General features: G+C 44.9%; 1 protein-coding gene across 1 annotated transcript in view; it reads left to right on the top strand.

The window, feature by feature from the left end:
• The window catches only part of PRKCA (protein kinase C alpha), a 468,463-nt gene that overhangs the window by 304,796 nt on the left and 150,298 nt on the right, over positions 1 to 13,369 (top strand). The window contains exon 6 of the mRNA XM_008067537.1: positions 7,533 to 7,661. Within this exon, the coding sequence (XP_008065728.1) occupies positions 7,533 to 7,661 (129 nt within the window). The remainder of the gene's footprint in view (positions 1 to 7,532; positions 7,662 to 13,369) is intronic.

Below are 13,369 nucleotides of genomic sequence, written 5' to 3'. Positions count from 1 at the left end.
CGCTCCGGTGATCCTTCCACCTCAGCCTTCCAAGTAGCCAGAATTACAGGCATGCGCACCATGCCCAGCTGATTTTTTGATTTATTGTAGAGATGAGGTCTCGCTGCCCAGGCGGGTCTCGAACCTGCGGGCTCAGGCAATCCACTCACCTTAGCCTCCCAAAGGCCGGGGATTACAGACTGAGCCACCGAGCCCGGCTTCTTTTGCCCATTTTTAATGGGGCTTTTTTTTTTTTTTCCTTTTTGCGCGTTTGAGTTTCTTGAAGATCCTAGATGTTAGGCCTTTGTCAGATATACAGTTGGCAAATATTTTTTCCCATTCTGTGTGCTGTCTCCCTGCTCTCTTGATGGTTTTTTTTTGGCTTTGCAGAAGCTTTTCAGTTTGATGAGGTCCTGCTTGTCTATCCTATCTCTTATGGCATGGGCATTTGGGGTTTTGATCAGGAACTGTTTGCCAGTTCCAATTTCCATACGTGTGTCTCCTGCATTTTCTAAGGTTCTTACAGTTTGAGGTTTTACATTTAGGTCTTTGATCCATTTAGAGTTGAATTTTGTGTATGGTGATAGGTAGGTATCCTGTTTCATTACTCTGCATGTGGTCAGCTAGTTTTCCTAGCACCATTTACTGAATAGGTTTTCCTCTCCCCAGTTGTTGTTGGAGGCTTTCTTGAGGATGAGTTGGTTGAGAAGTTGAGATTTTGCTTCCAGAATCTCTATTGTGTTCCATTGGTTCGTATCTTGTACCAATACCAGGCTGTTTAGATTATTGTAACCTTATAATAAAGTTTCAAGTCTGTAAGTGTGATACCTTCCACTTTGTTTCTTTTGCTGAGGATTATTTTGGCTATTTGTGGTCGTTTTTGTTTCCGTATGAATTTCTGTATTGTTGTTTCCAGGTCTAAGAATGATGATGGTAATTTAATGGGTAGTGCGTTGAGTCTGTAGATTGCATTTGGTAGGATGGACATCTTAACAATGTTGATTCTTCCAGTCCATGGGCATGGAATATTTTTCCATTTGTTTGTTCTCTTTGATTCCTTTGAGCATTGTTTTTTGTAATTTTTTGTTGTAAAGGTCTTTCACTTCTCTGGTCAGGAAGATGCCAAGATATTTCAATTTTTGTGTGTGGGGGGGTATTGTGAATGGGATTGTACTTTTTATTTGGTTCTCTTCCTGTTTGTTATTGGTTGTATAAAAATGCAACTGTCTTTTGCACATTGATTTTATACCCTAAGAATGTGCCAAAGTCCTTTATCAGTCCAAGGAAGTTTTTGACAGATTCCTTTGGGAATCTGTCATATTGTCAGTAAAGAGGGATCGCTTAACTTCCTCTCTTCCTATTTGGATACCCCTGATATCCTTATCTTTTCTGATTGCTCTAGCTAGGACTTCCAACACTATGTTGAACTGAAGGAATGAGAGTGAGCAGCCTTGTGTTGTTCTGGTTTTCAGGGGGAAATGCTTCTAATTTCTGTCAATTTAGTAATATATTAGCCATGGGCTTATTGTAGATGGTTTTTACTATTTGAGGTATGTTCCTTTTATACCTAGGTGTTCAAGGGTTGTTATCAAGAATCGATGCTGGGTTTCATTGAAAGTCTTTTCTGAGTCTAATAATATAATAATGTGGTTCTTGTTTTTACATCTGTTGATGTATTTAATTGCATTTATGGTCTTGCAGATGTTGAACCAGCCCTGCATCCCAGGGATAAAGCCTACTTGGTCATGGTGGATAATTTTTAAGATGTGTTGTTGGATTTGATGTGCTAGAATCAATCTAGTTGAGAATTTTTGCATCTATGTTCATCAGGAATATTGGCCTTTAGTTCTCTTTCTTTGTTGGGTCTTTGCCTGGCTTGGAAATCAGTATGATATTAGCTTCATAAAATGAGTTAGAGAGCATTCCATCTTTCTTGATTGTCTAGAATACTTTCAGTAGATTGGTATCAGCTCTTCCTTGTGTGTTTTGTTGAATTCTGCTGGAAAGCTGTCTGGTCTAGGGCTTTTTTATTTATTTATTTTTTGGTAGGTAATTTTCTTATGACAGAATCAATTTCCTGGGTTGTTATTGGTCTATTTAGGGTTTCTCTTTCTTCTTATTTCAACCTTGGAAGATGGTGTGATATCAGACACACATTTCATTTCATTTCATTTAAGTTTGCAAATATGTTTCCATATAGATGTGCATAGCGATCTGTGATAATCTTTTGTATTTCTTTGGGGTTAGTTGCAACTTGATCTTTTCTGTTTCTGTTTGTGTTTATTTGGGCTTTTTGTCTCCTTTTCTTGGTCAGTCTGGCTAGGGGTCCATCAATCTTGTTTATCCATTCAAAGAGTTTATCCTTGTCATGAGGCTCTTATGAGGCTTTTAACTTTTAGGTTGGTGTGTGTGTGTGTTTTCAATTTTGCAGTTGTGACATGTGTTGTGTGATTTTATGTTTTCCTCCATTCTTGGGAAGCGCATGGTTGTTCTTTCCTCCTCCTCCTCCTCCTCTATGATATTTTTGCCCTCTGTGTCTCTTATTTGGGCTTTTACAGTGGTGGTCTGGCTTCTTCTGCTGAAGTTAGGATTTTGGTGGTCTTGTCTTTCCAGTTCCCTTAGGTGATTTGTTAGGCTGTTGACTTGTGATCTTTCTACTTGGTTAATGTGTGTGTTCATAGAGATATAAATTTCCCTCTTAGTACTGTTTTCATGGCATCCCAGAGGTTTTGGTAAGATGTGTCTTTGTTTTCATTTGTTTCCAAGAATATTTTGATTTCTATTTTGATTTCTGTGTTGACCTAGGAGTTGTTCAGCATTTTGCTGTTTAGTGTTTATGTATTTGTGGATATGGGGGGTATCTTTTTGGTGTTGACATTTATTTTTATTCCACTGTGTTCTGAGAAGGCGCATGGTAATATTTTGATCTTATGGAATTTGTTTATGCTCAACTTATGGCTGAGGATGTGTTCAATCTTGGAGTATGTTCCATGTGGTGATGAGTAGAATGTATATTCCGTGGTTGTTGGTTAGAGTGTTCTGTAGGTATCTATTAAGTCTATTTGGTCAAGCATCAAGTTAAAGTTCTGGATCTCTTCATTGTTTGTTTTTTTGTTTTTGCCTTGATGATCTATCTATGGTTATTAGTGTGGTATTTAAGTCCTCAGTTATGATAGTGTTAGAGTCAATACCCTTTTTTAGTTTACTTAGTTACTTTATAAATCCACATTTCCCTGTGCTGGGTACATATATATTTAGGATGGATATCTCTTGTTGATGGATTGAACCTTTTGTCATTATGTAATGTCCTTCCTTATCTTTTATAATTTTTGATAGCTTGAAGGTTGTTTGGTCTGTTATTAAAATTGTGACTCCTGCCCTCTTTTGTTTTCTATTTACCTGAACATTTGTTTTCCATCCTTTAACTTTGAGTCTTTGGGTGTCCTTTGTAGTGGGATGTTTCCTGGAGGCAGCATATTGTTGGGTCCTATTTTTTTGTGTTTGTTTTTAATCCAGTTTGCCATTCTGTGTCTTTTCGGTGATGTATTTAATCCATTGACATTCAGGCTAATTATTGAAATGTAAGAGTTTATCCTTGTCATGAGGCTCTTATGAGGCTGTTTTCTTTTCTTTTAACTTTTAGGTTGGTGTGTGTGTGTGTTTTCAATTTTGCAGTTGTGACATGTGCTGTGTGATTTTATGTTTTCTTCCATTCTTGGGATGCACATGGTTGTTCTTTCCTCTTCCTCCCCCTCCTCCCCTCCTCCTCCCCCCTCCTCTTTTTACCTTCTAGGGCATCTCCTGTAGACCTGGTCTGGAAGCAGTGTAATCTTTTAGGGACTGGATGTCTGGGAAGGATTCTAATTCTCCATTGCTGATGAAGCTGAGTTTGACTGGGTAGGATATTCTTGGTTGAAATTTTTATCTTTGAGGACTTTGAAAATTGGACTCCAGTCCCTTTTAGCTTATAGCGTTTCTGCTGACAAATCTGCTGCTATTCTGATTAGTTTTTCCCAGTTAGGTAGTCCAGCCTTTCTCTCTTGCTGCCTTTAGAATTTTTTCTTTTATACTTTGTATAGATGAATGATTCCTTATCTAGGGATTGGTCTTTTCATTTGATGTCTTGTGGGTGGGTTCTCTGAATCTCTTGTGTTTAGATGGGGAAAGTTTTCTTCGATAACCTTCTGGAATACTTGCTTCCAAGGTGTTCTTTGTTTCCCTTTCTTCTTCTGGGATACCAACCAGGTGTAAGTTTGGGCTTTCTTTTTAAGTTTTCTTTCTATGTTTTTAACAGAGTGGGCTAATTCCATGTTTTGGTCTTCAAGCTCTGAGATTCTTCTGCTTAGTTGATTCTGCTTGCCATGCTTGTCATCTTATTATTTATTTCCTGGATGAAGTTTTTATGGCCTAAATCTCTGTTACAACTTCTTTCAATATTGCATCTGCTCTTTCTTGAGTCTTATTCACACTTTCCATCCATTTCTTAATCCCTGTTCCCATTGTTTGGGTTCTGAGGTCCAATTTTTCGGGTGTTGCTTCTTTGGTACTCTGGGAATTACCTGTGTTCTTCCACTGATTTTTTCCTCATTTGTGACAGAACTCTTTCTTTTCTCTTTAATTCCATTATTCACTGGTAGTGGGTGGGACTTTTACTTCTGTTGTTTTTTCAGCCCTCTAATCTGCCCTGATCAGAGCCTCTGAATTTGTTCTGTTTTGAAACAGGGATGGATGTGGGAAGCTTTACTGTTTCTTATAGTTTTGAGAGTTGAATAAGGTGGAGGGTGGGGAGCTAGGATTCAGAAACTACTTGCAAGTTACAATGTTACTGAGCATGGTATGGGCCTCCTGAGACCCATTCCCCATCATGACTCTATATGATGATGCAGTGGGTATGTGTGTGTACCCCCTGAGTCCAAGATAAGGTAACAGTCACGCGGAGAACAAAAAAAAGTAGAATGAAATAGAACAGACCAAAATAATAAAAAATTAAATTGATCACAGAAAAACAAAAGCAAAAACAAGATCAAAAACCAAAAAAAGACAAAAAGAAACTAAAAACCAAAACAAACCAGAATAGAAAACACACAAAAAAAGCAAAAAACAGGAAAACCTAAACACACACACACACACACACACACACCAAAAAATGAAAGAGGAGGAAGAAGAAGAAAAAAGGGAGAGAATGCAAATTGAACCCTCACACACACATTCACACACAACACCAAACGGAAACAAAAGAACAACAACAGAAAAAAACGGGGAAATGCAAATCAAACCTTCACATACACATTCACAACACACACACACACACACACACACACACACACACACACACCCAAAACCAAAGAACAACAACAACAAAAAGAATTTGAAAAGAATTTCTGGGCACCAACTACCCTCCTGTGGCAGGTTCTGAAAGTATTCCTCGCAGCTGCTCACAGGTAAGCCATCTCCTATAGGGCTGTAGGCTCCTTCACAGTCTCCCTGGTGCATGGCCTGGGGGAAGGAAGGGGCAGTGGGGTAGGTAGAGCATCAGTCTTTCCCTCCTGCTTTTGCAAAGTCAGGGGGATCCCCTCCAGCGAGGAGGTGTGAGAGTGTCTCCTTCCCAGGTGCTAGCGGCAGTTGCCCCAGCCAGGCTTATCCTGGAGCAGAGCCCTCCTGTCATGGCCGACATTCAGGCACCACCTGGGCTTGCCCCTCTCCGCCATGCCCTGGCCGTGTGGGTCTGACATTCAGAAGACTGCTGTGGAGGAGGGGGCTGTGTCAGCCCAGGACTCACTGCTGATCTCTGGAGGGTCTCCTGCAGCCTTTTCTGATTGCACTCTCTGTCCCGTGGCTGGATCTGGGTGGGGGTGGGAGGCCCGAGACACCCCGCTCATCCTGTCCCTCCGAAGTGTGTGCCTTCAGGATGTTCCCCCTGGGTCACTATCAACCCCACGCAGCTGACCCTGCCGGTCATGGTCACAGAGAGCAGATCTGTTGTTCCAAGGTGAGCAAGCTGGAGCCCTTCCCTGACCAGTTTTCCGGATGGTGGCTGGGTACCTGTTTCGTCCTCTCCAGGGGAACTCTGCCTCCGGCTTCCTCACAGTGCTTCCTCCACAGCCCTGGCTGCCAGTATCTGGCCTGGTGCTGAGGTGGTTGGGCAGTCTGGCAATGGCTGTCACCCACGACAGCTTCTCCCCGGGCAGAGCTTTGTTGACTTTTAGAAAATGGTGCTCAGTTTCTATGCTCCGGGAGGCACGAGGGTCTGCGCAGAGCAGCCGCTGGTGCCAGCCGCTTCAGCAGGAGCGCCTTGGCCGCTTGCTTCCAAGTCCCCACTCAGTCAGCCACTCACATGCCCACGTAGACACAAACACACGTGCAAATTTGTCCACACATTCACTTACTCACACAGTCCGGCTGGCGCTGCCACCATCTTTTCTCGCCACCCCTCAGCACAACTTTCAAGAGCCTCGATGTGACTGAGCGAAGAATAGGATTTTGAGCGGCTGCTTTGGAATCAGAAGCCTGGCAGAGCCCATGTGTGTGAGCCAACAGTTTGAGCTTTCCCCGCTGCGTCCACTCTCCTGCATTCAACATGTGAGCTTAACACGTGTGCAGTATTGCGATGCTTTTTGCAGTTTACCTGCCAGATTGAAATTAAACCTCAAAAGTGCAACAGATAGGAAATCTCCATGGTGAAGGTCCAGGGCCAGCCTCAAGAGCATCCCAGCAAGGGCTTGTGAGGGTTCATGGCTGCCCTCCTTCTGGAAGCCTCAAGGTACAGGTCAAGAGCTAGGACCCCCACAAGACTTCTGTTTAGACTCAGTGTACAAGGCTCTTCCTGGGGCTCCCCTGGTTCACTGCAGTAAGACTGATCATCTTTTACTCGCCCCTGTCTTGCCCACACTTGTCAGTTGCAATTTATGGCCTATTGTGCCAGGCATGAATTTGTTTTACTTGGACTAACATTTAAGTATTTGAAGATAGGTTTAAAATATCAAATGCAAGTTTTTATTTTGTTTTTAAAAAAACCAAAGGAAAATGAAAACAAAGGCAATGCACCTAAACCTTCTTGAAAATACAGGGTTAGCTGAGGAAAGGGAAATTGTATTAATTTCCTCCACTCAACCCACAGATTTTCACTTTCTCAGCAGTGAGCTCAGAAAGGCAGAAGTAATTCTTTGGCAAAAAGTAGCCTTTGTTTAAAATGTGTATATTATTTGCCTCTGTGTACATAAACTATCAGTTAGCCGGAGCTTTTTACACATTTACCTGTATGAATTTTGTATACTGTTAAATAAAACATTTGAAACAGTCACAGAATTCAGGCTGAGGTATTTTGCTTTGGTTAAGACTGAACAAATATGGTATGGGTATTTTAAGGATATTGTCACTCACATGAAGCCTGTGCTGTAAGGGACATCTGCTAACAGTTCTTTATGTCACCAGAAACATTATAGCAAAGTATCGAGTTGCGGCAACTCATTTTCGCTTCAGCTCAAGCACCAAAACACCGAGAAAGTGACAGAACCCATATGCCCAAGCTTACCCTTTGCTTTCTTGATTCACAGCCTGCGATATGAATGTTCACAAGCAGTGTGTGATAAATGTCCCCAGCCTCTGTGGGATGGATCACACAGAGAAGAGGGGGCGGATTTACCTGAAGGCCGAGGTCGCTGATGAAAAGCTGCATGTCACAGGTAAGGCCTGCTTGTCTGGGGCAGCATGCAGCAGGAGATCGGCTGAAAGGTCAAGCGGATGCTGAGGTGGGTGGGGCTTGCTGGGTGCCCAGGGCCTCTCGAAACGTTCGCCCCGGTGGAACTACCTCCGTTTCTGAGCCCTGCAGGTTTGCATTTACTGACCTCGCAGGAGGCTGGCCTGTATACCGGAATTCCCAAATACCCAATGCCATGCGAAGTCACAGCTGCCATGTGGACTGGGCTATTCTGACAGCATGGCCCAGTATTCTTCTCCCAGTGACAAGGGGTAGGGAAACCAGTTAATAAAAAAGCTATTGGAGAGAAGAAGTCAGGCAGGGCGAGGCGGATGGATGGATGATCCAAGCATTTAATGGCGTCGGGCTGTGAGGGCCCGATAAATCCAGCTCCGTGGTGGCAGTAGCCGCTGAGTGCCCATGCTCTGTGTTGGGTTCAGTGCTGAGAAGTTCGTATGGACTGGCCGATTATTAGCCTCGCTTTGTAGAAGAGGAGACTGAGGCACAGAGAGGTGGGTCACTTGAGGTGTCACAGTTAGTATATGAGTAGCCAGAACTGGGACCAAGGCATTTGACTCCAGTGCTTGAATGATCACAACTCCTATAAACAGCCCAAGCAAGGAACTAGAATTCCCTACCCGTGGCCTGGGATGTTCCTTCCTCGGGACTGTGTCTGGGAGGGCTCTGCTGTAGCACAGCTTTTCCTTTTGTTTTCCCACTGAATCCACTTTAGGTCAGTCAGCTTGCTCACTCAGGTTATCTTGGAGTCTTGCTGGCCCAGGACTCATCCCATGTCCTCAAGAGGACTTGGCTTCCCTGTGCCCCAACCCACTCTGTGTTGATTTATGGTTCAGCTCTCAGACATCATCAGCCTTGCTTTCCAGCTCTTGGGGCTTCCTCCAGGCCACCATATGCAGTACTCTTTCTTTGACACAGGCATTCATTTCATTTGATCAGCAAAGGTATTATGCTTCCCTTTGTTTTAGAAATTTGAAGCTATTATAAACACGGGAAGACTGTAATGTCATTTATTTGTAGAGAACAGAATCTATCATAGAAGAAAGACTGGGAGGATCTGTTTAAAAAGCAGGGGGAAGAGTTCCAGAGAAAGCTTACTTTTGGAAAAATATCCATGTTTTCCTTTGAAAAATAAGCAAATGTTCTATCCAATGCCATCCTTTCAGGGAAACATTTAGGGAAATCCAAGAAAAGAATTCTGAAGTCTTGGTAGGAGAGGGGTGACACAGTTTACCTCCAGATAACCTTGAGAAAAACCAGCTCTGGCTGGTGGTCAAGCCAGAATTGGGCATGAAATCTTCATCACAGACACAGAATCCCTTTCGACTTTTTTGTGTTTTGGAGAAGTTCCTTTGTTTTTCTAAAGCCATCCCTGTTGCATTTTTGTCCTTGGGGCTGTGGCTCTCACCTGCATTTTCCTTTAGAATCCCCTCCGCCCTCGTCCCCAGTGACTGCCGGGGCTCTTTTGACCGGACACCTGGGCTTTCTGCCCCAAGGCCTGGATTCCATGGGAGCCCTGAGCTTGGCCACACGCGCGTCTGCGTGTCTGAGCCTCACTCTTTTCTACGGAGGCTCTGGCGTTGCCAAAACCATGTGGGGTGAGAGCAGGCAGTTTAGGAGAAAATTGCCACGAAACCAGTCTCAGTGGGTGGGAAAGGGTTGGGGAGCACAAAGTAGAATGCCTATTAGCTCAATGTTTCTGTGCTTTTCCTTTATTTCCAAAGTTATCACTTTGGGCAACAGAATAGACATCACAGGTGAATAGTCAGAGCTTAATTACAAGGTTTACATGTGGCATCTGTTGGCTTGCTGTAAGGTAGGAAAGCCAGGACAGAGCTTTTCAACATTTAGCTGGCATTCATTGTGTTTCCAGATAAAGCAGAACACGCCCCCCGTGGTTGCTAGACAGGCCCCGTGCCTTCTCCTGTGATAAAAACAGCAGGCATGGGGTTCTGCCTGAGCCTTCCAGACTCTTCCACACTGCATCTTGCAGATGCACAACTGCATAGAGTAGCACACTGACCAGGTGGCAGTTGGAGCACAGTGGGGCAAGAAAGGGCAGGACCTGTCATGCTAGAGCACACATCATGCTTATTGTCCCGCCTCTACTGGTTGATTTGACTCACAATTGTAGACTTATCTTAAGAGACAGTACCTTTCACTGAGTTGGGCATGGACTTTTCATGCATGAAAGCCAACAAGGGCTGGGCATGGTGGCTCAAGCCTGTCATTCCAGCACTTTGGGAGGCCAAGGTGAGGGAATGGTCTGAGCCCACAGGTTTGAGAGCAGCCTGGGCAACTTGATGAGACCTCATCTCTCCAATAAATAAAAAAATTTGCCGGGTGTGGTAGCGCACTCCTATAGTGGAAGACTGAGGTGGAAGGATCACCTGAACCCAGCAGGTGGACTCTGGGATGGCTGTGAGCATGCCATTGCACTCCAGCCTGGGCAACGGAGTGAGACTCCAACTCTAAAAAAAAAAAGAAGTCAACCAATATTACTTACAGCAACTATCTGGGTCTAGTCTTCTGAGAGCTTAAAAATTTTTGTATAGATATAGCTCTACCCTAGCAATGTGAATTCAGCAACAGTTGAATACTAACGTCCATTCAGGCTGCCATCACGAAACGCCGTAGGTTTGGTAATTTACAAACGATAGGAATTTATTTCTCGCTGTTTTGGAGGCTGGAAGTTTAAGATCAAGGTCCCAGGGGATTCGTTCTGGTGAAGACTTGTCTTTACGGGCGGCTCCTTTGGTGTGTCCTTGCCTGGCAGAAGGGGGGAAAGAGCAGGCCTGGCCCCTGGGTCACAGCGGCCGCTGACGTTCGCTGTGAAGGCCACAGAGACCTTCCCTTTGGAGCTGAGCAGAGGAGCTGAGCGGATTGGAGGCATCACTTCCAGCTACAGGCAGCAGGTGATGGAGTCGGCCCGTGTGCTCGGCCTGGCTCCCGCGACCCTGCTTTCGGTGCCTGGTGAGAACGGCCCACAGCTCTCCTGTTGACGAGAGCGTCTCCTTCTGGGCAGTGGCGAGCCCATTCATATTTGCTGAACCCGCCGTCAGCACTCTGTGAGACTCCCTGGGGTTACAGAAGGCCCGGATGTGAGACGCAAAACCGGAGGAGAAAAGAGTAACACCGGCCGGGACCAGTGGCTCAGCCTGTCAGCCCAGCCCTCCAGGAGGCCGAGGTGAGTGGGCTGCCTGAGCCTGAAGGTTCGAGACCAGCCCAGGCAACTTAGCGAGACCTTGTCTGTACAATAAACGAAAAATTAGCCAGGCGTGGTAGCCTGCACCTGTGGTTCTGGCTACTCGGAAGGCTGAGGCAGAAGGATTGCTGGACCCCAGCAGGTCACCGCTGGTGTGGCCGTGAGTGTGCCACTGCACTCCAACTTGGGCGACAGAAAAAAAAGCAAAGAAAGAAAAGAGTGACACGTGGAGTGAATAAGAACAACCAAGGCCAAGTCTAGTTGAGTGCCGAATGGTGTGGCGGCTAACAGCACACCCTCGGGAGTGCTCATGGCGCAGGAGGGGATGGGGAGGGCCCATGGAGATGCTTACTGAAGACCTTTGGTGTCTGAAAGGCAGAGGGAAGAAAGCTCCGATATACAATATCGAGGTAGTAAACGGGATGTGGGGATTAGCCTGGCTTTAATGAGGATGCAGATATAAATAAGCCACAGTGAGCAGAGTTTATGGTCCGAATGCAAGTGATTTCCTGGAAATTGCATTTAAACCTAAACCCTGAGCAGCTGTGTTAATTGCTAGATTAGCTCAATCTCTATTTTACCTGTATGGACTTGTTTGGTTGAAAATAATTCACCAAGTAGCATAGAAAACCCCAATGGGGGTTCTGTTTTGGGATGGACATCACCCTTTGAAATCAGAGATGAGTTTTTGGTTTTTTTTTTTTCTCTCTAGATGGTGAGGTATTTATGGGAAAGGCCTCTGCTTTCATGGTGTATTTTTATTTTTTGCCTCTGGGCAGTGGTACTGATGTTATCAGAATGGTGTCTTTTTTTTCTTCCGATTGGAAATTTTAATAGGTTTTCTACATTCTTGTGTGCTTTTTTATTTGGTTTAGAGGAGTGGTTTAAAAAGAATCCCTCATGGGAGCCAATTTTCAATTTAATCTTGTAAGTAAATGGAAAAAAATATCATGTACTTTACAGTTGTTTCAGGAGCACATTTCTCCCACAAATAGATTATTCAGAAGAAGAGTCTAATTTTCTCAGCAACTTTGGGTTGTTAATTTGGCACGAAGATTGAAGTTCCTCGTGGGAAGGGAGGCTTTCTTCAAGGTCTGAGGACCCCTCCTCTGTCTCACGTCTAGGACCCTGCGGGATTCAGTGTCTTTTCCAGCCCTCCGAATTCAGAGACTCGCCATCACTTTATTGGGACTAAACAACATTCCCTGTGTGTTCTTCCACCTTATTGTGTATTTTCTCAGAAGGAAGGCAGTGAGACTCAACTTTGTATAGTAATCGCTCCTTCTGTGACTCACCCATTCGTTCTACGTTTATTGAGCATCTGTCGTTGCCTCTGCCAGGCACCAGGGATGCTGAGATGATTAAGATCATGAACTTTGTCTTGGCACGTGTGGTCTTCAGGGGGAGTTAAGACATGAAGAGGAATTATGGGGCAGTGCACTAGGCCTCTTGAAGCGCCGTGGGAGCTTGGGAGAAGACCTCAACTGCCCTGAGGAGGCTGCAGATGATGGCTTCACACAGGAGGCTGCACTGGAGTCCAGAAGGCCAGGACAGAGAGGGCATTTCAGACAGAGGTACGGGACATGTTCAGGAAGCTCAGCATGGCCCAGGATTTGGGAGTTTCCGAGTGAGCGGTAGGGAAAGCTGAGGGACCTTTGTTTCTTTCCATTTTTAAAGTTTTGAGGCTGCAGTCATCACAGCTTACAGATAGCACAGTCCTTAGAAGCTGTGTAGTATAGGCTCTGAGTTAACTGCTCCTTTTTACAACAGGAGGACTTTTAGTTCCGGGAAGTTGTGTTTTCAGCCATCTCCTCGCCCCACCCCCAGACATCAGCCCAAGGTCTTCTGTGACCACTGACTTTCTCTGTGAGTTCTAAATAAGGGACACAGAGCAGTAGCCGATTTTTGCCTAAAGGCTTTGTATACGTGCCTTTTGCCATGGCAGGCAGGCAGGCAGGCAGGCTGTGGAATATAATCATGAGTTTGAGGCTACCAGGCTGCTTAATTAAAGGAAAAAATATTAGTTAGAAGTAATTTCTTTTTTTTATTATGATGTTGTGGGATACAGTTAAGGGTTAGGTATACAATTACGTTTCATTCAGGCACCCTGTTGATATGAGGTGTTTCCCCGTTCCCAGACAGATATTTGCTACTGTTAATCCCATCTCCCCCCGCCATAGTTTCCCAGTACTGTTAGTCATTTTCTTTTTTTTTTGAGTTGGAGTCTCACTCTGCCGCCCAGACTGGAGTGCAGTGGCCGCTGCCGGCCACCGCAGCCTCCACCTGCCGGGCTCCGGCGATCCTTCCGCCTCAACCTTCCAAGTAGCCGGAATTACAGGCATGCGCTACCACGCCCGGCTCAATTTTTTGATTTGTTGTAGAGGTGAGGTCTCGCTGCCCAGGCGGGTCTCGAACCCGCGGGCTCAGGCAATCCACTCACTTCAGCCTCCCAAAGGCGCGGGATTACAGCT

The sequence above is a fragment of the Carlito syrichta genome, unplaced genomic scaffold, assembly GCF_000164805.1.
Source record: "Carlito syrichta isolate Samal-C Ts95f unplaced genomic scaffold, Tarsius_syrichta-2.0.1 Scaffold309696, whole genome shotgun sequence".
Taxonomy (NCBI): domain Eukaryota; kingdom Metazoa; phylum Chordata; class Mammalia; order Primates; family Tarsiidae; genus Carlito; species Carlito syrichta.
This window is presented reverse-complemented; position numbering and strand designations above follow the sequence as displayed.